Genomic DNA, 26747 nt, shown 5'->3' with positions numbered 1-26747 from the left:
TTTTACAAACAATTTATGTGCAAAGAAACTAGTTCAGTAGGGGCATTAGTTCTAGATAAACAGAAGATACTCAAGTTTTTTAAAGAAAATAGGAATGTGGCACACTGTTGACGTTTAAATGTGAAGTAATTTTACTCAACAATGCCATAGTTCAAAGTAATAGAAGAGAATATGTATTGTTGCAGGAATTCTATGTCGATAAACTCATTGAGGGACATTTTTGGGTCCCGTTTTACGTTCACAAAAAACGGGACAGACTCATAAACGGGTCTACACATTTTGAAATATGATTTTAAAACATTTAAATTTATTAATTAATACAAGATTTAATTAAAAGTAATTAAATCTCGCACCGGAATGGCTTTCTTAAAGAAGGCTCAACAGGTGACAGCATGAATAACTATGAGGTATATTCTAATATATGGCTGACTGTGCCATATCGCTGCAGATTTCAAAATTCGTTTAGCAACACTGCAAAAAAGGCGTACCTTGGCGGGGGCAAGGGGCCACTTGCCCCCCAAATATTCATGTTACTAAATTTAAAAATTAAGGATACCTTTAGCTCCTGGAACCTGAGTAGGAAAGTGTCTAATAGTACATTTTATGATTGCGCAAATGTAAGGTATTTAGCAAAATAGTTTTGGGACTTTTTACGGGATGGAAAACTTGTCGATTCTGGCTCCCCAAGTCCCAAGTTTCATTTTGCCCCTGAAAGTTAAGTCGCAAGTTTGATTGTGCACCCGAAAGTGAAAGTTAAGTCTCAAGTTTGATTCTGCCCCCGAAAGTTAAGTCGCAAGTTTGATTCTGCCTCGAAAAGTTAATTCCCAAGTTTGATTTTGCCCCTGAAAGTTGTCTCAAGTTTCATTCTGCTCCCAAAAGTTAAGTCCCAAGTTCGATTCTGCCCCCGAAAGTTAAGTCCCAAGTTTGATTCTGCCCCCTCCAAAGTTAGCCCCCAAGCTACGCCCATGGATACACGTAATGCAGAAACAGAAACATTCAGAAACACATACTGTACTTATTAAAAAAAAAAAAAAAAGGTAACGGAAATTCCCATAAGCGAACTAGAAATAGAATATATAATTGAATTTGAAAATAAAGTTTACTGTTTCGTGCTTTTAGATTTTTAAGAGAAAGGTAAGTCAGTCCCTTTGCAAACTTTACAAGAATATTAAGTGCCTCCCGGATGGCGTATTGGTAACGTCGTAATCAAGAGATCCCGGGTTTGATACCCAGTGGAGGGACTAGTGGTTCGGATCCCACTTTAAACTGTAGGCCCAGTCCCGATTAGCCTTACTGTGCATAAAGTGAACTTGAAACAAAAACTCACAACTCAGAATATTCGAAACTTAAATGAGAAAAAAAGGCAGTGCGATTTTTGTCATGATCTTCTGGGAAAGACAAAAATACATGTCCCGAAAGTTGTGGAACTGTAATCGGGAACTTTTCGTGTTTTTTTTTTTTAGAATGTTATTTTGGTAGTAGTTATCTCATATGTAGGAATGTTTTGTAACTTGTGTAAGACAGATTGAGGGGAAGTGGACCAACAACCTTGAGATCCGTTGGCGTGGGTCCGGTTTGTTCCGACCAGGCGAGCAGCGGAAGTTCCAAGGTCGACAGACGCTAGGAACAGAAGTAGCTGGATCGATCTCTACGGAGGGTATCGGGAAGACACTGCCATCTCACGCGGCGGGGGGACAGGGGAGGCTAACCCCTTCTTCCCATGGAAATCAACCGAACATTAATTGTATTTTTCGTATTTTACGTCGCCTTTTCCCTCCTTGGTTTGTTCGCGACGGTGAGGATGAACAATGCACAAAAGAAAACGTATACCAAGGCCAGGATTGATTGATTGTACTTCGCTTTTCTTCCACTTTTGGCTAATCGCGAGTGATGATATGTTATTGATGAAGGGACTAAAAATGTCCAGGTCAGAATTCCACTTCCTGGTGTCTTATCGCGCTGTGCTAACCACTCCGCCACTCCATTAGTATGCTACGTAGTTGCATATTCGGGTTAAAATCCTGTTTTTCGAATGCTCGTAGAGTCGAAACGAGGCATCAAAGTTGTGTGCATTGACATGCTGTATAATATTTAAGACACGGGTGTATCGTTGAGTTTGAACCATCATCTGTGTCAACACTTACACCATTCGTTTCTCCCAGATGGCGTAGTGTTATCATCGTTGTCTAGAGGTTATGGTTTCGAAACCCGGCGAGGCACTTTAAACTGTAGATCAAGTCCCGATTAATCTACGACTATGGATGTAGGAAGTGACATTTTAGGAAGGCAATCTTTCTTGAAACGAGGCTTTGACGCCTGGAGCTGCAGCCAGTACAATCTTCGAATTTTAATTTTGTTATCTAGCGTCGGTTTGTTGCCACTTTCGAGTAATCGTGACGATGAGGATGAGCGAAGATATGATGAAATTGATAAAGGAAATACACATGGCCAGGCCGGGATTCGAACTCGAGACCCTGGCGTCGTGCTAACCGCTCCTCCACCGAGGTTCTCTGTACGAATTGTGTCGTGTCGCCAAGATATGTTTGTGATTATCCCGTCATCCATCTCACAGCATCACCATTCGTCGAGATGTGCCAAAAGAGGCAGAAAAGTGACGTAAAATAACCAAATCCAATCATGCACATTGCCAGGAGCCGAAAAGGTAGAGATTCGATGCAGTGTGCGAATTAACAGGGGACCCCCCCCCCCATACACAAACAAAAATTATTCCCGGTAGGGCTCGAAAGTTGAAGACCTATAAATTGCCAAAAATGACCTATAAAAAGACCTAAAAATATATAAAAAAGGCCCTAAAAACTGAAAAAGGACGTATAAATGTGATCCAAATTAATTAATAACTTCAGTTTTAATTACATATTTAATGAATAAAAAAAAATAAAAAAATTCTGGTGCTATGGAACACACAGTGCGAGAAAACTATATGAATGAAATGCATCTTCTTTCAGTCAAAAATGTTTTTCTCTCGTTTCAGGGATGGTTCAAATATATTTATTTATTTTTATTTCTTTACTACAGAAAGGACGTTTAAGAGGTGATGATCTGATGATGATTCGAATTGAGAATGGGCTGTAAAAACGTAGTCGAAAGAAGGTGAAGTTGAAAAAAAAGCCGTTAAGACCTAAAAAAAAGGCAAAAAAGGACAAATAAACCCCACCTTTTTCTGGCCTACAATGACCCAAAATGAACATATATTATGTTGGGCCTCGTCTTCGGACACTAGGGAAAAAAAAGAAAAGGATTTTTCCTCAACTTCGGAGCCCTAATCCCCGGCAAAGCAAAGTAATTTTGATCCCTGCCAGAGATGTTCTTATATCCGTCAAAGAAAATAGAATTGAAAGCATATAGTACACTACTTCTTACCTGTGTAACAAACAACAGAAATAATCATTCGTGTCCATTGGTGCAGTCTTCAAACATTTCCCTCCCGGAAAGTATGCAGCCTTGTGGATGAAAGGACACCATGGATATTAAGCTGGAACTTCAATAGAAATGTGGTCAATTTTTCGGTGTTACTATTTCGATATATTTTTGTGTGCATTACTTTCGGCTTTGATAAAATGTAAATATACTACATCAGGGTGGCTACTCACGTGGAATTCCTTGAATTCCGGGAATTATGCGTGGATTCTTCGTGATTTTTTCTCCGTGTTATTCCAAATGCCCCGAGGCAAGTTTTTCACAGTTTAATCGAAGAAGAAAAAGGAAAGAAAGCTGCGTGGAAAATAAAACAGAATTTGCTTAATCCGTTTACTTTGTTAGTGTCCTTTGCAGAACAATCTACGCGCAGATTATTGCAAGATAAGTTATCATGGATGTTGATTAGGCAAATTGAGTTTAAAATTATTGTACAATTAACAACTTTATGTAGATTAGTATATCCCGTAACATTTGTGACTTCTGTTTGCAGACTTATTTTCAGTCGTGAGTATTTGAAATGGCAAATGTAAACTCCAACCTTAAATTGAATATTTAAATAGTAATATACGAGGTGCATCCAGAAAGTAAGTTTCCCTATTTTAAAAAAACAAAAAACAATACAGTTTCAGGAAACCATTTATTGGCAACAGGTACAGCAAAGGTTCAGCTATTTTTCAACATAGCAACCACCAGAATTGAGACACTTGTCGTATCGTGGTATCAACTTTTGGATCCCACTGTCGTAGAACTCTGCCGCCTGTGAATGGAACCAGCGTGTGACAGACGTCTTCAGCTCTTCGTCGTTGCCAAAGCGCTCACCGGAGGACAGGAATTTCTTGAGGTGCAAGAAAACGTGAAAATCGCTGGGAGCCAGATCAGGACTGTAAGGTGGATGATCAAACAACTCCCAGCCAAATTCCGTCAAAACAGCTGCTGTGCGCCGAGCCGTATGTGGACGAGCATTGTCATGGAGGAGCACAACACCTGCAGTAAGCATGCCACGCCTCTTATTTTGAATGGCACGTCGCAATTTCCTTAGTGTTTCACAGTAATGGTCAGCGTTCACCGTTTCACCTCTGGGGAGGAAGTCAATGAGCAAAATGCCCTTCCTGTCCCAAAACACGGCGCACATCACTTTCTGTACCGACAGCGTCTGTTTGAATTTCTTCTTGACCGGAGATCCACTATGCCGCCAATGCATTGACTGCTGCTTGGTTTCCGGGGTGAAGTGTGAAATCCACGTCTCATCGCCCGTGACGATCCTGTCGAGGAAATCATCGCCGTCATCATGGTACCGTTGCAGGAATGTCAGTGCTGCTCCTGAACGTTTCATTTTGTGTTCGGGTGTCAGGTTTTTTGGCACCCACCTGGCACACAAAATTTTTTGAACAGCAGGCGCTGCGTGACAATCTCATGCAACACGGATCGGGATATCTGCGGAAAAAGGCTACTCAACTCCGTAATCGTGAAGCGACGGTTCTCTACGATGCGCTGCCGCACCAGCTCAACCAGATCATCAGTGATGAGGGACGGGACGCCCACTGCGCTCTTCATCATGGACACTTTGACGACCTTCCGAAAACTGCCGACACAGCGACGCACCATCTGCTTACTCATAATGTTCGGCCCATAGACCTCACAGAGCTGACGATGAATGTCAATTGGCGCAATGCTTTGTGCATTCAGGAACTTTATCACCGACCGAACCTCGCATGCGGCGGGAGAAGGAATACGAGCTTCCATTTCGGACCACTGCTGCCTCGCTACTGGCATGCGGCGGGAGAAGGAATACGAGCTTCCACTTCGGACCACTGTTGCCTCGCTACTGGCGCCGGGTGGGATCTGTCCGCCTGGCAACTGATTGATATTTCTTAGCTCTGCTGCGCATGCGCAATTTACACGGCTCATTATGTTTACTTTCACGGGAAAAAATAGGGAAACTTACTTTCTGGATGCCTCTCGTACATCATACAGTTTAATTGAATTAAATTTTAGGGATTCGTTGGAATCACACAGACCCTTTATTTTCTTAATATGATTGTATGTGTGTGGGTGCTGAGAGGCGGTAATATTTAAGTTGGACTAGAGAAAACATTTGCTTGTACCAGTGGCGTATGCTGAATCTAAGACCTGGACTATCTCACTATGACACCTGGTCCTAGGCTATGGAGGAAGGGAGAAGACTAATAGACTCATTCTTGACGTCTCCAAGGAAGCCACATTGCAATCCCAACGGTAGTCAGGTTGCAAACTTACAAGAATTCAGGTTGCCTACTCCTTAGAATTCAGGTTGTCAACTTCTAAAAATTCAGGTTGCCAACTTCTAAAAATTCAGGTTGCCAACTTCTAAAAATTCAGGTTGCCAACTCCTTAGAATTCAGGTTGTCAACTTCTAAAAATTCAGGTTGCCAACTTCTAAAAATTCAGGTTGCCAACTCCTTAGAATTCAGGTTGCCAACTCCTAAGAATTCAGGTTGCCAACTCCTAAGAATTCAGGTTGCCAACTCCTAAGAATTGTCATTATCTTCAGTATTTTACTTTATAGGCTTCAAGCTTCGCAGACAGCCTAGCTAGCTAGCCTGCAATATACGCTCCTGGCTTGTACCCTTAAATTTTTTGAAAGCTCCCCTTGAAAACCGGGAATTATACTTGAATTCTATCATGGTTCTAGAGTGGCCCCCCTTTAAATGTTTTTAAGTTACGTTTAAATGTTATAAGATTCTATGACGTAGGTTATAATCAAGGTACCTAGAAGCGAAAGGCAATACGTTTAGTTTAGTGACTGGTAACGTCAGTGGCGTGCCCAGGATTTTCAAAAGGGAGGTGTTACACGCTTTTTCTTGGTACTCAGCCCTCATTTTGTCATATTTTCCTACCTTTGAAGTTCTTTTTTTTTAGGAATACTGGACCAAATCGGGTTATAACCCCCCATCAGCCCCAACCCTCCCTTGGACACGCCACTGCGTATGGGACATTTCATTGTCGCGGGTGAGACGTCCGGACTACATTTTTTATATTAAAGTGACCATTCCACTGATAGTTAAGCAATATTTTTCTTACAGTTTCTGTGCAATGAAATGCTGATGCTTAAACATAACTACCCTTAAAATACTTTCCCAGATTTGTAGCTTACAAGTGGACAGACGAGAGACTGCTTCTGTGCTTAACAAGAAGTTTATTTTAATTTCTGTGAATTGTCAAATGATGGAAAGTAAATTATTTAAGACAAAGACAGAAGGCAATTGACCTTTGAATATTCTAGTTGAGTTGAGGGGGGAAATGGGAAGTATAACAGTTAAAGGAGAAATGAATTGTTTCTTGGTGTCACGGGTGGAACACAATGCAAATCAAAAAGTTAAAATAAACAAATAATATGCAAAATACCTTCTACTTTCTAACATAATTATGTATAATACTCGAATTTTTATGCAACAGACAATTTTAGATTGTTCATTCACAAGATAGGAAGTTACAGCATTGCATTTGGTTTTAAAAATTGATGTTCAGGGGCTTTCACATGTAATGCCCCATATACATATTTGCATACCTCAAAAAACCTCCCGAAATATAATCACAAATACGGCACTGAGTGGGCACCGCCCCCAAGCAAGAAGCTTCATTCTCACAGTGATGTAAAATAGAACCGAAATAGCAATAGAAGTGACACTGACTCTATTATAGCGAGCTAAACTTGGATTCATAAGCTGTTGTGTCAGCCATGACATGCAGAAAACGTCCTTGTGTTCAGCCTCCCGAAGCCATCCTGTTTGAATTTCTCGGAAAAGCGTGGGGTATATAGAGAGAGAGTCACAGAAAAAGTTTAAAAAAGGATCGAGTGGCCAATTGTTGAGCAGGAAGTGCGTGGGATATGATGTCGAGATTGTTAACGTTGCGCCGGCCGCGAAAGATTAATACACTGCAGTTGCCATGGCAACGAATTGACGTCACAGGAAGTGGTGTGTTTACCTGAGAGCGAGTGGGTGCCGCAGGAAGCAGTGGGTAGCGCTGAGAGCTCCGGGCAAAGGTACAGAGGAATGGGGTTTCTATTGCCCGAATAATGTTTACTATTCGTTGAGAGAGGGGAAAAGTTCTTCAAGGCAGGAAATAGTTGTGTAAAGCTTGCGTGCTTTTCTAGCTCGAACGCCCGATACCATTGAAAGTTAGTGAACAGGTACCCAGTAATTCGAGAGTTCGTAGTTGGTTATGTGCACAACTTCCACTACTACATACAGGGTGTTGCAGTCACGGGCGGCTCAAGATAAAATTTTCACCCGAGCGAAGTATAATTTTTAGCCCCCCCCCCCCGCATGGTCGTCCGCAGGATTTTTTCCAGGGAGGGGCAAAGTAGGTATTTTTTGCAAGGGGGCAAACTAGGCACATTTTCCCCCAAAATAGTGCTGTTCCCTAAAACAAATTGCTTAATTTTGAATTTATGGTGTTCATGCAATAATTAACACATATTATTGTCGCTAAAATGAAATTATATGTGTGAAATATAAAATTTTTGGTTGAATTTCATTTTCCCGGGGGGCCACAGCCCCACTTCCGCAGCCCCCCTTGCCCCCTACTTTCCACCACCCCTCAATAAAAACACGACCATGTTATATATTTACGGTTTTAACGAGGATAATAATAGCCTTATTTTTTTACATACCTTAATTTAAAGAACGTTTATATTAGGTATGCTACATAATGGCAGCAATCTCTTAACTTAAATTGCTACATAATGTTGCAGCACTTAGTGTGTTATTAGTGTGTTATGCAGCAGCAACTTAAATTAACTTTTGGCTAGAGAAATCCAACCCTTTTTAAAACAAATAGCACGTGAAATGTGAATTAAGGTTTTGCCGCTACTCAAGGGCAGTGTTGCCACAATCTGATGGCACAATTTCCCTCTGCAAGGAGAAAAATTTCCCTTTCTCGACTAATTTTTCCCGTCGACTAAAAAAAATCATGGGTACAATAATAATAATAAAGTTTACTTTAAGTGCTGATAATAATAATAAGTAGGCTATTAGTGGTATATAGTATTTTCGTTGGTCAATGTTCGTATTTACGAAAAATGTTTTGCTTACATAACCAGGTCAGATGTTCCAAGTTCTAACCTTCGCCAGGAAAAATGACGTAAAAAAAATAGAAATTTAAGTGTGCATACAAGCTTAAACTCAAAGGAATGGAATACCAGCAGTAAAAAATGTGAATATGGAAGCAAAATATAATATAATGCGTACTATTCAGTTCAATATCTTCAATCATCAAATCTCCCTGAAATTTTGATATTTTCCATCGAAATTCCCTTTTCCCTTTTGGATTAAAATTAGGGCACAATTTCCCTGCAAATAGGGAAATTTCCCTTCATGTGGCAACACTGCTCAAGGGGCACGCTCCGGAAGGGCAGGAGGAACACTTTGTGTCCAGCCAGACGCGAGGACCCTAAACGGCTCCTTCCCCACCGACCATTCCACGCTGAATGGTCGTGGGGGTGGGAGAAAACTTAGCACAGAGAAACATATGAACGGAAAGATGACAGGTTGAAGGTTTTATTGGCAGGCGGAAAAGTCGAAATTTCCATTATGCTTGTGAAAAATTACGTAAGAAGTTGTATTTAAAAGAAACAAAAACAATATTGTCGTATGTCTACACCCTTCTGGATCCAATTGTAGCACAGCTCTCAGTCGATCTGTTTGCAGATATCTTAAGCTCAGTATACTTCATACCATGGATAAAAGGCAAGAAAAGTGTGTCTACTATAATTGTTATGCCTTGGGGAATGTTCTTGAAGAAAGTGTAGTTACTACAATTTCCGCAATGAACCTGTCGGTAATTGTCCAGTAGATGGACCGTGCATATGTAGTGACATATTTACTCGTAATTGTAAATAATATCATTTATAATAAATTATGTACGTAAGTATAGTCTACTGCTCAGTTCTCTGTTTCCGTCTGAACCCCTTTAGTATTTATTATATATTGTAGTTACGGTGTTCACTCTTCATAATAAACTGTAGACATTTAGACGCAGAATTTTACTGCTGCTACAGTGCTACAATTTTCGTTATGTAACTTTATTTTACTGCGCTATTCTCCCTTCAAAACATATTTGCGATTTGATTGTGAATGACTACTGATTCTAAAATCAGGTCTACCATTTCAACTGCTTAAAATTGGTGTTTAACATATTGAGATAATAAAGCTCCTAGTAAAAAATAATAAAAGAATGGGGGGGGCACAAAACATTTTGACCAGGGGCCTCCACAAACCTTGATACGGCCCTGTCCACGAGTATGACCTTGCAAATTGCAAGAATTAATAGAAAACTCAAAACAAGCTGTTGACAACTTCTGCACCCGCATACATAAAAATCTATAGCTTAAAAACACATTGGATGTAAGAGAAAAATTAATGAAAATGGCCATGGACAATTTGCACGGCAATACTCATGGATCCCACCGTACCTTGGCCTCCCAGATAACCTGGCTTGAATCCTTTGGATTTTTGTCTCTGGAGTCATCTGAGAAGCGTAGTGTACAGGTCTCTCATTGAGAAATTTGCATAATTGCAACACCAGATTGAGGTTGCCAATTAAGAAATGAACCGGTGCGTTTGAAAGATTTCGGAAATCAATATCCTTACTTACTTAATAGCTGAGGCTGTAAAAGGGAACTCAGCACATATAAGGACAACACAGCCCTACAGAAGACTATACTGGCCATACGTGCAGTCGCCAGAGCCTCGTTAGCCTGCTAGAAGCCTATGTGTACTAGGGGAAGTGAGGTTGACTTGTGGGTGCGTTAACAGGTCACCACTTACACCCCAACAAACAATCAGTTGAAAGGAACCTTGTTGGGAATTCAGCTACAGAGACGTTGTTGCACAGATTGTTACACACACCGATAGAGGAAGAAAGTGAAGAGGCAAATGTCTGCATCAAAACTTGGAATATAGTATATGAGCCTAGTTATTCATGAAATGAATTTAATCACAATTCAACCACCCCGTGTCGATTCGCCAGAATTAGAAGAGAAAAATGACACGGAGAATTTAAATAAATCCATGTTCATTTCCTATTTTGGTGATTTTTTCGTTGTAGTGTCATTTTAAGGGCCTGTTCTCATCATTTTGTTGCCTATTTGTTTGCCTACTTGAGATATTTTCAGTGCTTATTAATCTACTCTCGAGTCATACTTTTTTAAATATGGAAAACATGTTTTTATAAATAAGTACTTCTTACATTTGTTTCTGGACCCAAGACCAGAGTGTCTTCATAATTAACAAGACGAGATGTGACAACTATATCACCAGACATGCGTGTAACTTGGGACTTATCTTTGACGGGGCAGAATCAAACTGGGTCTAATTTTGAGATTATAGAATTAAACTGGGCCTAATTTTGAGGGGGCAGAATCAGACTTGGGCCCTAATTTTGAGGGACAGAATCAAACCTGGGGCTTAACTTTGGGGGAAGAGACTCAAAAAGTTTTCCATCCCATAAAAACAGCATCCAGGATTATTAACCAAATAACTGTGACGTTTGTGAAATTACAAATATTACTCTTTATTACTCAGGTACCCTAACTGCTTGTCCCCGCCAAGTTACGCCTATGTCACCAGAGTAACAACATTATCACAAATTGTATTCTCTATTCTGTAGTCCAAAATAGAAAGTTGGAGGGTTTTTAATTTAGTCAGCACTGATAATTTCTGTCCCTCTACAGTATCAAGAAAAATGTTAATAATGTTGCGGTGAAGAGATTGTAAAATGTATTTTGTATCTTGGAAATTCAATCTTTGGTGTGATTATGTCACAACAAAACACAATCATGGGGGGTTATCTGGACCTGTTTTTTTTCACTCTTTACATTGATACAGCCAGTAAATTTCTAGTGTGATCTAGTAATTTATATGTTCCTTGATTACAAGGATTCTTCTTTGTAGGTGATCAGTGGTGGGTGATTCATTCATATATTTTTTTCAACTTTTAACCACTGTTTTAAATTTTTATTTTCGTATGTTTGGAAGACATTCTGTTCCCTTCCTCAGGATAATGTGCTATTCTCTAATTGCTCGTTTGTTCAGTGTCTGGACACGTGATGTGTTTGGGGCAGGTGTGTATATGATAGAATATAAAATATTCTGCTAGGAGGATTACTTTTTGGTGGCCGAGGGTCTACCTTGTCTGGTGGTCAAGACCTGTTTGTAAGTGAAAAATGCCAGAGAGGACTGACATCTCCAACCTTGCTTCGGCCAGTCAGCATACAATCTGGGATCAGTGTAGCGCATGCACTGGGAGAACTGTATGCCCACAACCTTTCAGGGACTGACAGTTGCACGTAAGCTGCACTGAAGGAAATTGAATATACATTTTTAAGGTTGATTACTACCAGTATCAATTCCTAACCTTCTGACTAGGTGAAGCCTGGGCCACCGCAAATATAACCCTCCTAGCAGCATATTTTATTTTCTCTCATATAGACACCTGCCATGGCCGTATTTAGAGGGGGGTTTCTAGGGTTCAAACCCCCCCGAAACTTCTGACATGTTGGATTAATGGAAGTTCAGAAACCAAAATCTGTAACATGGAGACAATGTTGAAACGATCGAGCTAGAATTCTCATACATTTGGAATTCTGAAACTTGAGTGAAACAGGATTTATTCTCGGAATCGTAACCCACCCGCGACCCCTATCACTTCTGCTGTCATCTTTCCAGTGTTGCTCCTGCGTCACAAGGAATATAGACTGAAAATTCCCTTATGATTGTCCCAAAATTCCCTTTCCAGCTTTTAAATTCCCTGTCCGATAAAGTCGAAAATCCCCCTTGATAGGAGTTCAAACCTAGGATCTCCAGTTTTGTAGCGCATTACGTTCGCGATTGAGGTTACAATCCATGCACCAGGCTAAGTTTTTAAAAAGAATAACTGCTTCCACACTTTTCAAAATTCCAAAAATTTAATTTTAAAGTCAAACAACAAAAACTTTATGACTAAAATTTCCATGTAACTTTTAAAGCTTTTCTCTTGAAGGTATCTAAAGTTTAATGACGAAGTATAATAATTGTGGATTTCAGTACACACTGTATGAAACGTAAAAAAAAAAAAAAACTTGTGCTGGATATTCACTCATCTGCTGGATTGAGTAAGCCCCCTCAAGGCTATAACAATAATATAATAATAATAATTATTAGTATTATTATTATGGAATAAAATTGTTTTATTATTATGAAATTTTAATTATTATTGTACAATTATTGTTATTATTTATATTATTCAAATTTCTGGCGACGCCCATGGGAACAATTATGAATGAACCCCTCCCCCGAAATTTTTTCCCCCTTCGGCCATGACACCTGCCCCAAACACATCACTTGTCCAGGTACTCAACAAATGAGCAATTAGAGAACAGCATACTACCCTGAGGAAGGAAACAGAATCAGTCTTCGAAACATAGGTAATAAGAATTTAAAATCAGCATAAAAAGAATGTATCTGTGCTGAGCTATAAATGGTGTGTTTGTTGTATGAGAGTCTTAAGAATATATTTACAAACATTTAGTGACCAATGCTAAGATAGTGTTTTTACACCTTCTCTCTTAAAAATTCCTGTATAATCACCATGTGGTCAAAGGTTATTCTATCTTCTCAGTTACTAAGCAATATGTATACACACACACTTTGATACCTTGATATCGTATTTATGAGGTGTGTTTACTTCTGAGTACTGCTAAAAGTTTTGATTTGTTACGTATAGAGCATAAACACACATTTTGAGAAATTAACTGGGAATTCTATGTTTGTTTCAGATGAGGCTCGAATGAACAAGAAGGGGGTGCTGGTACACTGTTTGGCCGGAGTGTCGCGGTCTGTGACCATCACCGTGGCATACCTGATGTGCAAGAAGTCCATGTCACTGAACGACGCTTTCAACTTCGTCAGACTGCGTAAGTCCAACATCGCCCCGAACTTCAACTTCATGCATCAGTTATACAACTTCGAGAAGCAGCTGCAGACAAAATCGGGTGGACGGAGGCCAATGCAGGAGAGCTGCAGCTCGGCATCCGGTCCATGTTGTACTTGCGGAACCACCAACTCCGATTGCAACTGTCCTCCTATCCCGCACTTCCTGAGCCCGTTGCCGACTGGTACGAGCCCCGACAGTGGAATTGAGTTTGACAGGTGGACTTCAGTAACTGAGTGAGACGAAGAGGGGGGGGCACCTGCCCGGTCTACCACCTGGCATTTTTAAGCAAGAGCATTGGGCCCTCCCCGGTGGCTAAGAAAGAGTTTCAAAAGTAGGTTGTATTATGTCTACAAAGCAGCGCACAGGAATAGGTGTTGTTTTAAAAAAATGTTCAAGCGTTGTGGCAGGGCCACGCGCTGCCATGTTTGTTCCTCTGGCTATGCCATGTATCTTATGCAGCATTGTCATTATTTTGTACGGATCTTGTGAGATCCCATTGGTCAGTCAGTTGAGGTCATCGGTGCTGATACTGTACCACATGCAGGTTGATTCCGTTGCATGCCCTCAAGTTGAAGTTTAAAAATGAAAGGATTGGTAAGGTTTGTTATGCAATTTGGCTGTAGAAAGTTTGGAAAAATGTCTGCACTATGAAGCCCAAACGAAACCCACTGTTGTAGGATTTAATCCAATATGAAGCACCTCCCATAGTTACCTGTCCACCATTACACATATTTTTACATGTTGATTTATATGTAAAATAAACTATATATAATTGACAGTGTTTTTAAAAGTTCAGATCATTTTTATGTGGTATTTATAGCTTCTATACTTCAATATACACAATACACAAAGCAGTTTGTGTATGTGTGGTGGGTTAAATTTTTGTAATTTGAATTGTGTAAACAAATTTTTCCATTCTTGGTACATCATTTTACTGGGAAAAGAACAGGAAATTTTGATGTTACTTTCAAAAAATAGATGAATCTCAAATTTTAATGAAATAAATGGGTATTTTTATGAGCACAGCTGTTTTTCTTTACATGTGACTAATGTAGATTCTTAATAGGTTTTATTAACATAGTCACTTGACATGCTATATGCACATAATATATATATTTATATATATATACATATTGGCATTTCTGATAATCATACCATATGAATAGTATTAAATTGTTTCTGAATTCACTGAACATTGGCATTTGTACTGAGAGATTCCAAGAAGGAATTTGCTGTTCAAGTGTACATAAAATTTACGAGTACCACATCTTATCAGTTTGTAGCACTCAGTAAGAAGTGTTGTGGGTAACATTCAGGTATTATTTCCAAGGTCGTATGGTGAGAAAATAGAAGGCGAAGCTCAACCAGTGACGTGTGTCCATTACATGTATTTAATGTTGGTTCAGTACAAGTGTTCACACAAATACAGTTAAGATTGCCAGAGATCGAAGAATCGAGACAATGTACTTAGAAGGGAGGATTTTGTAGAATACTAAGACTGTCATGGATAGATAGGAGAATTTTTTTTTTGACAACATTAATAACACGTGTCCAGTATTAATATTAGTATGAAAATTCTTGTATCAATGAGAAAGTTGTGTAACAATGACAAAAGAAAAGTTATGGAACAAGTGAAAAAGCCCTTCTTACTAAATGCAATACAGAGCCAATTAAAGGGGTTCATAGTTGCTCAATATTACAAAGAAAATATTTGGAAATGTTTCTTTGATCTCCATTTAATGCTGCATTCCATTTATGTCCATAATTGTTGGTATGAAAATACATACGGAACCAGTGGTCAAAAGTGTGGGAGTCTGTGGTGTAAAATTGATATGTCGGTTGTTTTTGTCCTTGGGTGAAAAATGCCATAGAATGCCAAGGAATAAATTAGTAGCTGTTTCAGAATATAGCTCATATGTCAACTGAAAATAAAATATAGGCAGATGCAAATTTTCTGATGTAAATGATATACTTATTGCATGTAACATCAAAATGGATAAACTTGCTGGTCAGGGTTATCCAGCATTGTCTGTCCGTCATAGTTGCTTTACATTTTATATCAGGTTGTCTGTTGTCCACAAGTATGTTAATGAAATTAAATGTTTTAATGTAATTGTATGTTGTAAAGAAAAAAAGTGTTTCAAGATATGAACCTACAGAAAAGAAAAGAATTCATTATGAGACCTTTTTTTTTTTTATCGTTTCCATCTGAACAAGGAATTGTGATCATGCTTTTAAAAAAAACATCTCAAGGTTCAATATCAGTGTGATTAAAATTTCAAATGACAAGTCATGAAATATGTATTAAATTATAATATTACAAGGCGAATGTACCGAGTTTTTTCTCATATGAAGAATGTAGTAAATTTAAACTTAGATATATGCAGAAAACTTAAGATTACCATAATCTGCAGTATTTAATTTGGAGTTTATTTTGCCTTGAGGAAGAATGACTATTTCAGTGTATTATAGAAACTGAAGGTTCAAGAAATTTGTTCTGCAACTTTAAATACAATTGATAATTTAATATTTCATTACATCTGTAAAATTCTCATTAGTAGCACATGCTGCATGATGGTTAGGCAGATAGTATCTGTTTGCACAACACTCGATACAAAAGAAACTAGACAAATCGGAACAATCCAGATGTTGATTTTTGTAATAACTTAATGTAACGTCATTCTAACTATGGTGCACAACATATTAGTACTGCCATTGTATCTTGTCTGTGGTAATGTGTGTGTTTTGCACAATGACTGTAGGTTCATTGCAAAAAATTTCCAATCAAAAGATCTCAGATGTCGTGGAGAAATATTCCAACAGTTACACAAAAAAATAAATTTCAATAAAAGTAGATATATTTAATGTTGTGTGCCTTTGTTGAATGATCTAGCTAGTGACTACTTTCATAACAGATGTGAAAAACATTCACTGACAGCTATCTAGTTTCATAACAAATCATATTGTCCTGTATAATGTTGAATGTTTTAAAATATGTTTGTTTCGAAACCTCTATGTTACCAGTAGGTAGTTTTGTTGTGCGTGTATGCAAGAAAGTGTGCATGAAGTGATAATTAGCAACCAGAAAAGTGTACTGCTTTTCTTCATGTGTGTATGTGTGTACAGATGTTCAGAATTTAACAAGACAAAACTCAAGTAATCTACTGAACTTTTTCTGTTTCATTTTGATGTGCCATACTATTTTCTATTTGTTGATGTGTTCCTGTTAATTTTAATGTTCTTTTTTTGTAAAAACAAGTGAAATTATCACGTGTGTTTTAAATAATCATTATGTGTGTGAATATGTATTAATTGTATGTGATGTCACTGTTTTATGAAATTCAAAATATTTTTTTTACGACAAAGAAAGTGAAAGTTCTGGTCAGTAGATTTTAAATCAGAAGTGACTACCTCAGCGAGAGAGAAAACACAGCAGCAGAAATACTTTGTAGAGTTCTATTATTTTTTTTTCACTTTTCTAAAAAGACAGCTACTTAATTTTCAATTCTAAACATGTCAATGACGTTACTATCTACTGCCATGAAGCAAAAAGGCAAATGCAATAGGATCATATATATTTTTTGTGAATAATTCATCTAAAGCCTGTTTGGCGAAAGAACAAACTTCAAAATTCTAAATTGGTCTTTTCCGTCGAAAGCCAGAGGGAGGGTCACATGAACCACTGAACCAATCGGCTTTGTCCAGTTGCTATAGTGAAGGGAAATTCTCATGGTATTCTGAGTTACCAAAATTTTTCATTTCGATTAGTTTTCAAAACCGGTGGCACCCTCAACAAGGTTAAGCATGGCGAAGCCTAATGGTTGCCTTCGTGTAGCAAGCGAATGGGTCTTTGATTCCATGCCTCTTCCCGAAATGCGAGCGAAGGGTGCATGTTGATAGCAGAAGCTGTCGTGTATGACGACAAAAATCAGGAATGTAGCAACACCACTTTCCTTCCTTGAAACTCCCACAACTGGAGGCAAAAAGCCTAAAGCCTGGGTTGCCTGAAGTTTATTCTGTGGCTGGTCAGGCTTTAACCATACACGTCATAATGGCAACATTTTTTCTTAAATAGATTGAAACTTCCTATTATTAAATCTGGAGTTTTTCTATTAGCGTTTTCCGTACAAATAAAGAAATAAAGGCGTGACTGAATACACATATTTTAGCTAAAGTTTTCTACAAATATTTAGAAATTGTTCATCTCTTTCTGCTGCTGAGTGCATGGTTCCATGTAAGCTAAATGTCATTTTAAAAGAAAAATAATATATTTCTCTTGTGGCATCCTAAATAAAATGGCAGCAGTAATTACTTTAGTTCTGAGAGGAAAGTGTGTATTTTTGGAACTTGTTCCTGGGAGAGTTTCACGAACATGATAAACATTATGTTGGTAATCCTGATGTATTTATCTTGCTGTAAGAGAGAGCTATGTTTATTGAATTCAAACCAAAGCAATACTGTTGCCTGTAGAAGAAAGGATGACCAAACAATCAGAATCTTCCAAAATATACCCCCCCCCCCCCTTCGTTCCCTGAAAGCAACGTGGATAATATTATGGTTGAGAATCATACACATCTGTGATGACTTAGAGTACAGTTTACTTTTCATTTGGTGTAAGAAAAGTGTACAGTTATACATATTTAAGTTACGTGCCAAATAGTCTTTTTGTGTAAGAATGAAACCAAACAATGTTCTTTAAAATACAAGTGTGGTACTTTGGAAGTAAGAGTTGTTGGGAGCAAAGCCTAACGATACAAGGAAATATTATTTCCCTCTTGATCAAAAACAATTAACATTTACTAGCAACAAAGTCATTCTTTGCTAGGTTCTTCCATAAAGCCTGATGCGTTTATATTTTCCTTGGCTGAAAATAACCTTCATTAATGAGATGCATTTAAATTCATTAAAAATGCATTATTGTTAATGCATATATGTATGCAATGTATGGTTATAATTTTTGCATGATGCTATTAATTTACATTCAACCACTTTAGCTCTGATTGAAAGATAAGTGCAAAGCTTTGAGTCACAAGCTCACGAAAATTTGTATATTTACAGTGCAAGATAAACACATGTTTGAAAGAAATGCAAATAGCTGAGAGGAAAATATTTAGAAGGGAGAAAATCATGAATTCATGTCAAATATCACTAACTGTTAAGTCAAAATAGTGCATTCACAAATGATTCTTTGTAGTTTCACAACAATTTTTCTTTGGTGTTTAGTGCATATTAAACTTCATGCTCAATATACTTTGAAATTTGAGCACAGAAGTAGGCTATGTATTCAGTGTGAAAATTTTACGATGTAGGGAACATAGACTTTATGTATTTCCAATCATAGCTAAGCCTCTCAAGAATATGTTGTAGTTGTCAGGCAATAATATGTGTAGCATAGTGCATTCAAAGTTCTGCAGAAACAATCATTTAACAAAAACACAGAAATATTGATGTTTACGTAATTTCATTTTTCACTGCGTGTATGCTTGTGTGGTAGACAAATCAAACAGGGAATTGCTTCACAAAATATTTACAACTCCATTTTCAATATGTACACACACAAGCTAGAAAATCTGCAACATCACTTCTTTGTTTCTTTCTTTTCTTAATGGGAACAAACTGGCACAAATCCATGTCATTTTGCATGCATTGCGAAGGATGAAATAAAAAAAAAGCTTCATGCAAGTTCATATTCACTCATATTCAAAGCATGTTTGTTTTTGATGTAGTGTTTCTTTCCAGGGTAGAAGTATTATTATGTGCCAAATTGTAACATTCTTTGCCTGTGATCTCTTTTAAAAAAAAATGATTCAACAACTCTCTATTTTCCATTTTACTGTTTCTGTTTAAATAAAAGTCCAGCATAAATAAACATGCAGTGTTTTCTGTTATGTTCCATTATATTAGCACGAAATTTCAATTTCTAATGATCGCACAAAAAAAAAACAACTTTTGATACACTGAAGAAATTCTTAGCCCTTCCATGTTTTTAAGACTGTTGACGTTTTATAGTAGCACCTTCCTGGGAAAAAAAAATGATGAGAGACTGATCGCGAGACTGACTATTATCTATTAAAAAAATATGAAGTTTGAAAAAAGTGTGTATGTGTAATAATAATAAAAATACTTATTAATGTTTGATGCAGCTTTTCCCTTAATTTACAACTAGATAACAAGTAGTTACCTACTGTTTAGGTGTTGCATTCGTCTATAAATGTGCAGTGTTTTTAATTGCATTCTCCCTGCCCTTCTAAATCTTTACATGCTGATCTCACAGGTACGAAAAATCTGTTTTTCCAATTATATGTTTGGTTGTGTATTTACATATACACTCATGTGATACTATAGTATTTCTTTGTTTACCCCCCCCCCCCTTCCCCCCAACCAAATACACCAACACCTCTTACATTCCTGTTGTCTTTACTAAAGGATGAGGTATTCTTAGAAGCCTCGTATAGAATTTGTTCATCTATGTAGTTTGTTTTAATTCCTGGAGTGTAAAATTCAGGTTTAAAATCTGTTTATCTGGTGTTCATTGTATTTTGTTTCTCAATTTTAAAGATTATGAAAAACTACATTTAAAAGTACAGTGTTTTAACATTTGTATTGCTATCTGAGCATTGTTTGTCGTAATGCTTGCCAAAACAAAAAATGATTTATTTTGTAACATGTAAAAGTGTAAATATATTCATGGCAAAAATTATTGTTTGCAATTTATTTAAATAAACCCATGGAGATTAGTCATAAACTAGATCTTGGCATTATGTAATTTCACTAAGTAATGCCTGAATCACACGAGTCTAGATTTCCTGCTGGATTTTCCAGTTGGACTTTGACTAGTTGTGTGGTAGTTGCTCACCTGCTAATTTTCGCCTCACACAATACTAGTTTCAAATATCTAGGAAACGTAATTGAGAGAAGTGGCAGAATAGATGAGGAGGTAAACAGAAGAGGACAAATGGCTAGTGGACTATATCAATGCATTTGAAGATTAATATGGAACAGGGATGTACCTATGAAATGCAAGAAGGTAATAAATACAAGGTGTGGCAGAATTCATTAGACAGTTTGAAATTCCAAAAACTATGTATTGTAATACAAGGGTCGTTCAAGGTTGACCGGGACTTTTATTTCTGCAGAGGAAATAGGTAGCAGAAGAAACACCAAACTATGTCAGTTTTTCAAAGTATTCTCCGTGCGCGCCGAGGCACCGTTGCCATCGTTCTGGCAGCTCTCGAATTCCTTTGGCGTAGAAAGAACTTGGTTGTTGTCGTAGCCACTGGAGGACATCGCTCAGCAGTGCTTCGTCTGTCGTGAATTTCTTCCCTCCCAGATGGTCTTTAAGGGGTGCAAACGAATGATAATCACTGGGGGGCTAAATCCAGACTGTAGGGAGGATGGGGCAGAACTTCCCAGCGCATGTCGGCCAGAGTAGTTGTTGTCACATTGGCCTTGTGAGGGTGGTCATTGTCATGGAGAAGAATGACATTTCCAGACAACATCCCAGGTCTTTTCTTGCGAATGGACTTTCATACAGCACCACTCAACAATGTGGAGTAATACTGTGCATTAATCGTGCTCCCTTTGTCCAGAAAATCCACATGGATAACGCCCTTCATGTCCCAGAAGACACTTGCCATGATCTTTCCAGCGGACGGCTGCGTTTTGCTTTTCTTGGGGGGCGGGGAACCTTTATGCCGCCACTCCATGCTGCGTCTTTTGGTCTCTGGGGTTGAATTGTGCAACCATGTTTCATCACACGTGATGATGGATTGCAACAATTCATCACCTTCTGCTCGAAACCGATTCAGAAGCTGTTCACAGACCGTCCTGCGTGTCCACTTCTGATCGAATGTCAGCTGGCGGGGAACCCACCTTGCACAGATTTTGCGGAAGCGTAAGTGGTCGTGAATGATTGTCTCAACACTCCCGACATTGATATTCACCTCGGCAGCAATATCCCGCACTGTTACTCGCCAGTTCTCAAGAATCATTTGCTCAACACGTGCGATATTCACTGGTGTGACTGCAGTCGGGCAAATGTGTCCATGCGCTTCATTTGTCACCAGCTCCCGTCCTTCGCGAAACTGCTCACACCATTCGTACACTCTTGTCCGCGACATCGTTTGTTCACCATACTGTGCTTGCAATCGTCTGAAAATCTCAGCTGGTTTCGCTTTCCCCTTCACGAGAAATTTGATTACACACCGCTGCTCCACAGCCACAGACACAGTGCTTGCTGCCATGTTCGCTGCAACTGCTACGCATGCGCGAAATACGTCATGCCGGGCGCTAGTTACTCGCGAAGGAATACATTACGTCACCCGCACGTTTCATCATGATCCGGCTATTCATCGATTTTTTACGTACGAAAATCCCGGTCAACCTTGAACGACCCTTGTATAAACTGATGAAGAAACACTTATATTGCTGCAAGGTGCATACAAAGCATTTCATTTGGTGTTTATGATTTGAAAATAATGTCAGTGAGATGACCTCCATTGTTCTGCAAATATATCTCTGCACGCTGCATAACAGACTACGCAACACAGACACTCTCACCACATTTTCAGCTGTCCGTACAGCACGTGAACGGCCGGGGCGCTCCTTACTGTCAGCAGATGCAGTGGTTCTGAAGGTCTTCACCCAATTGAAAATTGTCTGGCGTGTTGGAACCTCCCATTTCTTCCGATATTAAACTTACGTCTAAAGTCACGTTGCGTTGCAGTAGCTGAGTCATTGTTCTTGAAAAACTGCTCCACAGCATATGCACGGTGCTCACTTGACCAGACCCCCATGTCTACTGAAGGCTTTTAGCTGCTTCACTAAATAACGCAAGAAACAGCGCACTATCTATCGGCAGACGTTAATGGCACTAATTTCAAACTAATGAATTCTGCCGCACCTTGTATATAACACATACTGTGTGCCAATAATTACATATAGAGCAGAGACTTTGACAGTGACAGAGAGACAAAAGAAAGATGCAGGCAGTGGAGTATATGGGAAGACTAGAAGGCATAGAATAAGGAATGAGGAGATGTGACAGGCAGTTGGAGTGGTGAAGCTTAAGGCAGGATAATTCAGGCACAGATGAGATGGTTCGGACACATGAAGAGGATGGATGCAGAAAGACTACCAGTAAGAGCTTACCATGCACAAGGAGTAATAAGGCCAAGGGGGAGACCAAGATGTCGGTGGAAAGAGCAGATAGCAGAGAGTGTTAGGAGAAGAGGACAAAATTGGAACACCGTGGAAAGAAAGGAGTGGTGGAAGACCAGGAAAAATGGAGAGGCTTGACTTCTATGCCGACCCAGCCAGGGGTAGGAAACTGCAAAGGATGATGATGGTGGGCTAGAAATTGTCTCAAAAGAAAATATGATAAACAAGGCACACTCAGCAACACACATGAGATTCTCAGAATTCATTGATAAAAAATTACTTTGTTCAACTAAATGTATCAAACATTTAATACACTGGTAATAATAAAGATTTTCGTTATCAGCTAATCCCATCTGCCACGTAGAAATCTCATCACTTTGTATAAATTCCTAAATATTAATGAAAATGAATGTTAGTTTTTCTTTCATCAAGCAGCAAACAAAAATAAACCAACACTTGGAAACCACAGAAAAAACAGATTATCGTCAAATGACCAAACTTTTGTTCTGATTGGCTGATACCACAAAATGTAGCAGAGAATCCAGTTGCAATTAGAACACAGTCTAGTCTTCAAAACCATTCTAGCAGCCAGCTTGGCAGCCATCATTTCCAACCAGGTTGCCAGTCCAGTTCCAACTAGGGTATTCCTACTGGAAATTCAGTTCTGTGTGATTCAATCTCAACTAGCCACCGTGCCATGGCACTACCCTCAGAAGAAACGCATACCTCACCAAGTATTGTTAAATGAATACATTGATAGTTTACAGACAAGGAGATTCGAATCTTGCAATCGGTCAAGCTGATGTGACGACTGCCCCAACCTCCTCACTGCATCACCAGCTGTTTCGTTCGTACCCTCGCGAGGCAACAGTCCGTGCTGCCCAAGAGCTAGCCTAACCCATGGACCTAACGAAGTTTACACACGTGCTGAGGGTTGAAGAAATCTCCGCGAGGAACATTTCCACCATGCCGAGAACAAAGTGGACCTTTCGCAGTGTTGACACAGTTGCCACCTTCAGAGAAAAGTCACTAAATACGACTGATTTGTAAGACGGGAAGTAATTTCTGCCTACTTTTGGAGAAACAAACCTAATATTTTTCAAAGGTTAAATTAACATTTTTGATAATAGATAGATGCACCAAGAGGGCCATCCAGACTTTTTTTAAAATATAAAAGTAAAAAATTCTATGATGATGCGAGTTTCCTTTGGCATTTCGACAATTTATTTTCATAACAAAGATATTTTCGACATCAAGTTAGAATACGTGTGCATGGAGGAGGAGAAGGTGATAGGAGTTGTTTTTCCTTTCCTCTTGTAATTGTTATAATTTTAGGGAAGTGTCCTGTAGTGTATAAAGATAGGTTAGTGGGTGAAGATGAATCGGATTAGTGCGTTATTACTTAAACGCACGTTGTATTCCACGTTACCAAATGAGGATAAACATCTTGACCAGTGGTGCAACCTCAAGGAGGGGCCAGGAGTTTTTTTTCTTTTATTTCTTGATCACGTTGGCACTACCCATCATAGTTGCTGCCGGCCGCCACTGATCTCAACTGAAGTCCAGTTTTAGCATGTACTTACTGTTTAATTCTAGATTTTGCTACTCATGTGGTTTCTTCAGGAGTTAAGACAACTCCTTTGCTAGAATCATGTCAAAACTGGACTTCAGTTACTTAAGGAACTGGATTTCCAGTAAGTTAACACTGAATTGCCTATCTGAGGGGAAGTGCCTGGCTGGCTGCTCGACTGGTTTTGAGGAATAGGCCATGTTTAATTGTTACTTGTTTTCTTCGACTGGATTCTGTGAAACAGTCAATCAGAGCGAAGTTTGGCCATATGAAGATAATCTGTGAGTTTGCCGAAGGAAACTTTTTGTCTGTGTTTTCCGAGTATTTGTTGTTTTTGTTTGCTTCTTGATAAGAGGAAAAGTAACAAAGATTATGTGCATTTGTGTTTATTTCATTAATATTTAGGTATTTATGCAAAGCGATGAGATTTGTATGCGACAAATGTGGTTAGCTAATAATAAAAATCCTTATTATCATATCATTCTCATGAATGATGGGATCGAACCTGCCACTCCCAATGGGTGACGTAGCTAATCATCATCCATCCTCATAAATGATGAGAGCACTTGTCATAACGACAAGTTAAATGCTTGGCAGCAAAAGGCACAACTGAAATAAAATACCTTAAACGACTAGAAATGGCAAATTGTCACTCGTTCGATTTTGTGAACCTTTGAACCTGAATCATGCATGTAATGGTTAGGATAGTTACATGTCTACACTTAAAAGAGTGATGATGAATTTAGTAACGTAGAGTAAAATAAAACTGAGCTCTCCCTAGGCTTCGTCGCTTCTTGACCTAAGTCAGGATAACTCCTCCTTCCAATCTCTCCCCAAAGGTGCTCTTCTCAGTTTTCGATCTAATCGCAAAGTGAGTCCCCTTCCAGTCTGTCCGCTCCTCTAAACCCCTGTCTTTGGAGACTTCTTATACGCTGACACGTGAGTTTTACCTTCCTATTATTGTCAGCTGCTTACTCCTTGTTTACCTGTTGTAAACCTTGTAGTCTCTCAATATATCAGGAAGTGGAAGTCTGCTTAACACTCGACTGTGCATAATACAAATACCTGAGAGGAATGGACAGCTGGTGTAAACAAGTGAATGAACTTTGGTGAATTGAAGCCTTTAGAGAAAGTTAAATAAAATAAAGAATAATCTTATGGATTAATACGTTATTACAAGTGCATTGAATGTTCGATATATATATTGAATTGAATTAATCCTGTGAATCTCGTGTATATGCATACCAGAGTTCGTTAAAAAGCTTGTTCACTACACATTGATTGCCGCATTTTCTTTCAAGCCAATTTCTAATCCATATTTTTCTTTTGTAATTTTTAATACAGCAGTAATTCTCCTACAACATTCTTCAAATTGCTCGTACATCTTTTTAGATTGTCTGCTCTGTGCAATGGGAAGAAAAGTATACCGACAAGTATGGTAACAAGTATTGTGTGAGGCAGAAACTAGCAGATGGGTAGCCAGTCCAGCGCCAACTAGGACATTCCTACTGGAAATCCAGTTCCATGTGATTTGGTCTTTAGCGAAATGATGGCATGTGGTGTAAGTTATGCCTTATGTATTATTTAATTTGTTTGCATTGCTTCAGTTGATGGTACATAGTGTATTGCAATAACCTAAATTTTATAGTGCTTGATGAAACCACCCTGAGTGGCTCTGAAAAATTGTAAATTTGATTTATTAGTATTTATTAGCGCTGAGCCGATACCACTTTCAACTGATACTGATTCTCTTACCGATGCTTAAAATTTGAAATAATTAAAAGTTGTTCTAAGTATTGATCAATATTGATGTGTTAAGCATTGTGCTCCAATTATATGCATCAATTTACCAACAAATTTGTTTTAAAATATTCAAAAATTACATCAGAATGTTAAACTATATGTTATGTAATCACAAAATCCAGTTTTTCGCACAAAATATAAAGAAAATTTGAATTGTAAATAATTTCCATGTACCAACGAGAACGAGAACAAGTCTCTGCACAAGAAGTGACGCGAGATGGCTCCACCAATGAAGAGTGAGAGAAACGGGATTGCGTAATGGACGACTTGAGTTACCCGCTTTCCCTGATTTGCTCTGTCAGCGTTGCAATCTTTTGAAAATGATAATACTGTACACACATGGCAAATGGACCGTATTTTTGTCTCCAGGTCTGTACGCTTGGTTTAAGAATTTCTTAGGGAAATATTAGGGATAAAACAACAAGTGCAAATTTTGACAAGCCGTACATTTTAGCATATGGACTAAGGTGTGGACTGTATGTCCGTACATGCCATGAAATTTCTGTACAGGTACAATACTGACCATACGGTTGGCAACGTTGTGCTTTCACCACTCCATTTCCCTTCTCCTCCTCTGCTGCTATGCGCGACCCTGTTCTACAGTTAACTGGAACAGGGTTTAGCCTCCACAAAAATGCTGTACACTATTTTTGTGGACCACGTGAGAAACCAAGATGCCGGAAAAGTATTGGCTGTGGTATCTGTAAATAATTTCGAACAAACATTCTGTTACTGATACTATGGGTATCGGCCGATGGGGATGCATTGGTATCGACTCGGCCCTAATATTTATTATTATTATTTTCAATCTGTAAGTTCAACA

The 26747-nt window shown here is 38.6% G+C and overlaps 2 protein-coding genes across 2 annotated transcripts in view; one reads left to right on the top strand and one right to left on the bottom strand.

The window, feature by feature from the left end:
- Nucleotides 1-17330, top strand: part of LOC145979783 (dual specificity protein phosphatase Mpk3-like) — a 91703-nt gene extending 74373 nt beyond the window's left edge. Inside the window, exon 4 of the mRNA XM_083112763.1 lies at nt 13235-17330. Within this exon, the coding sequence (XP_082968889.1) occupies nt 13235-13629 (395 nt within the window). The 3' untranslated portion in view covers nt 13630-17330. The remainder of the gene's footprint in view (nt 1-13234) is intronic.
- Nucleotides 1-26747, bottom strand: part of stan (Protocadherin-like wing polarity protein stan) — a 501606-nt gene that overhangs the window by 449647 nt on the left and 25212 nt on the right. The window lies entirely within an intron of this gene.

This window comes from Lepisma saccharinum, chromosome 26, assembly GCF_977018435.1.
Source record: "Lepisma saccharinum chromosome 26, izLepSacc3.1, whole genome shotgun sequence".
NCBI lineage: Eukaryota > Metazoa > Arthropoda > Insecta > Zygentoma > Lepismatidae > Lepisma > Lepisma saccharinum.
This window is presented reverse-complemented; position numbering and strand designations above follow the sequence as displayed.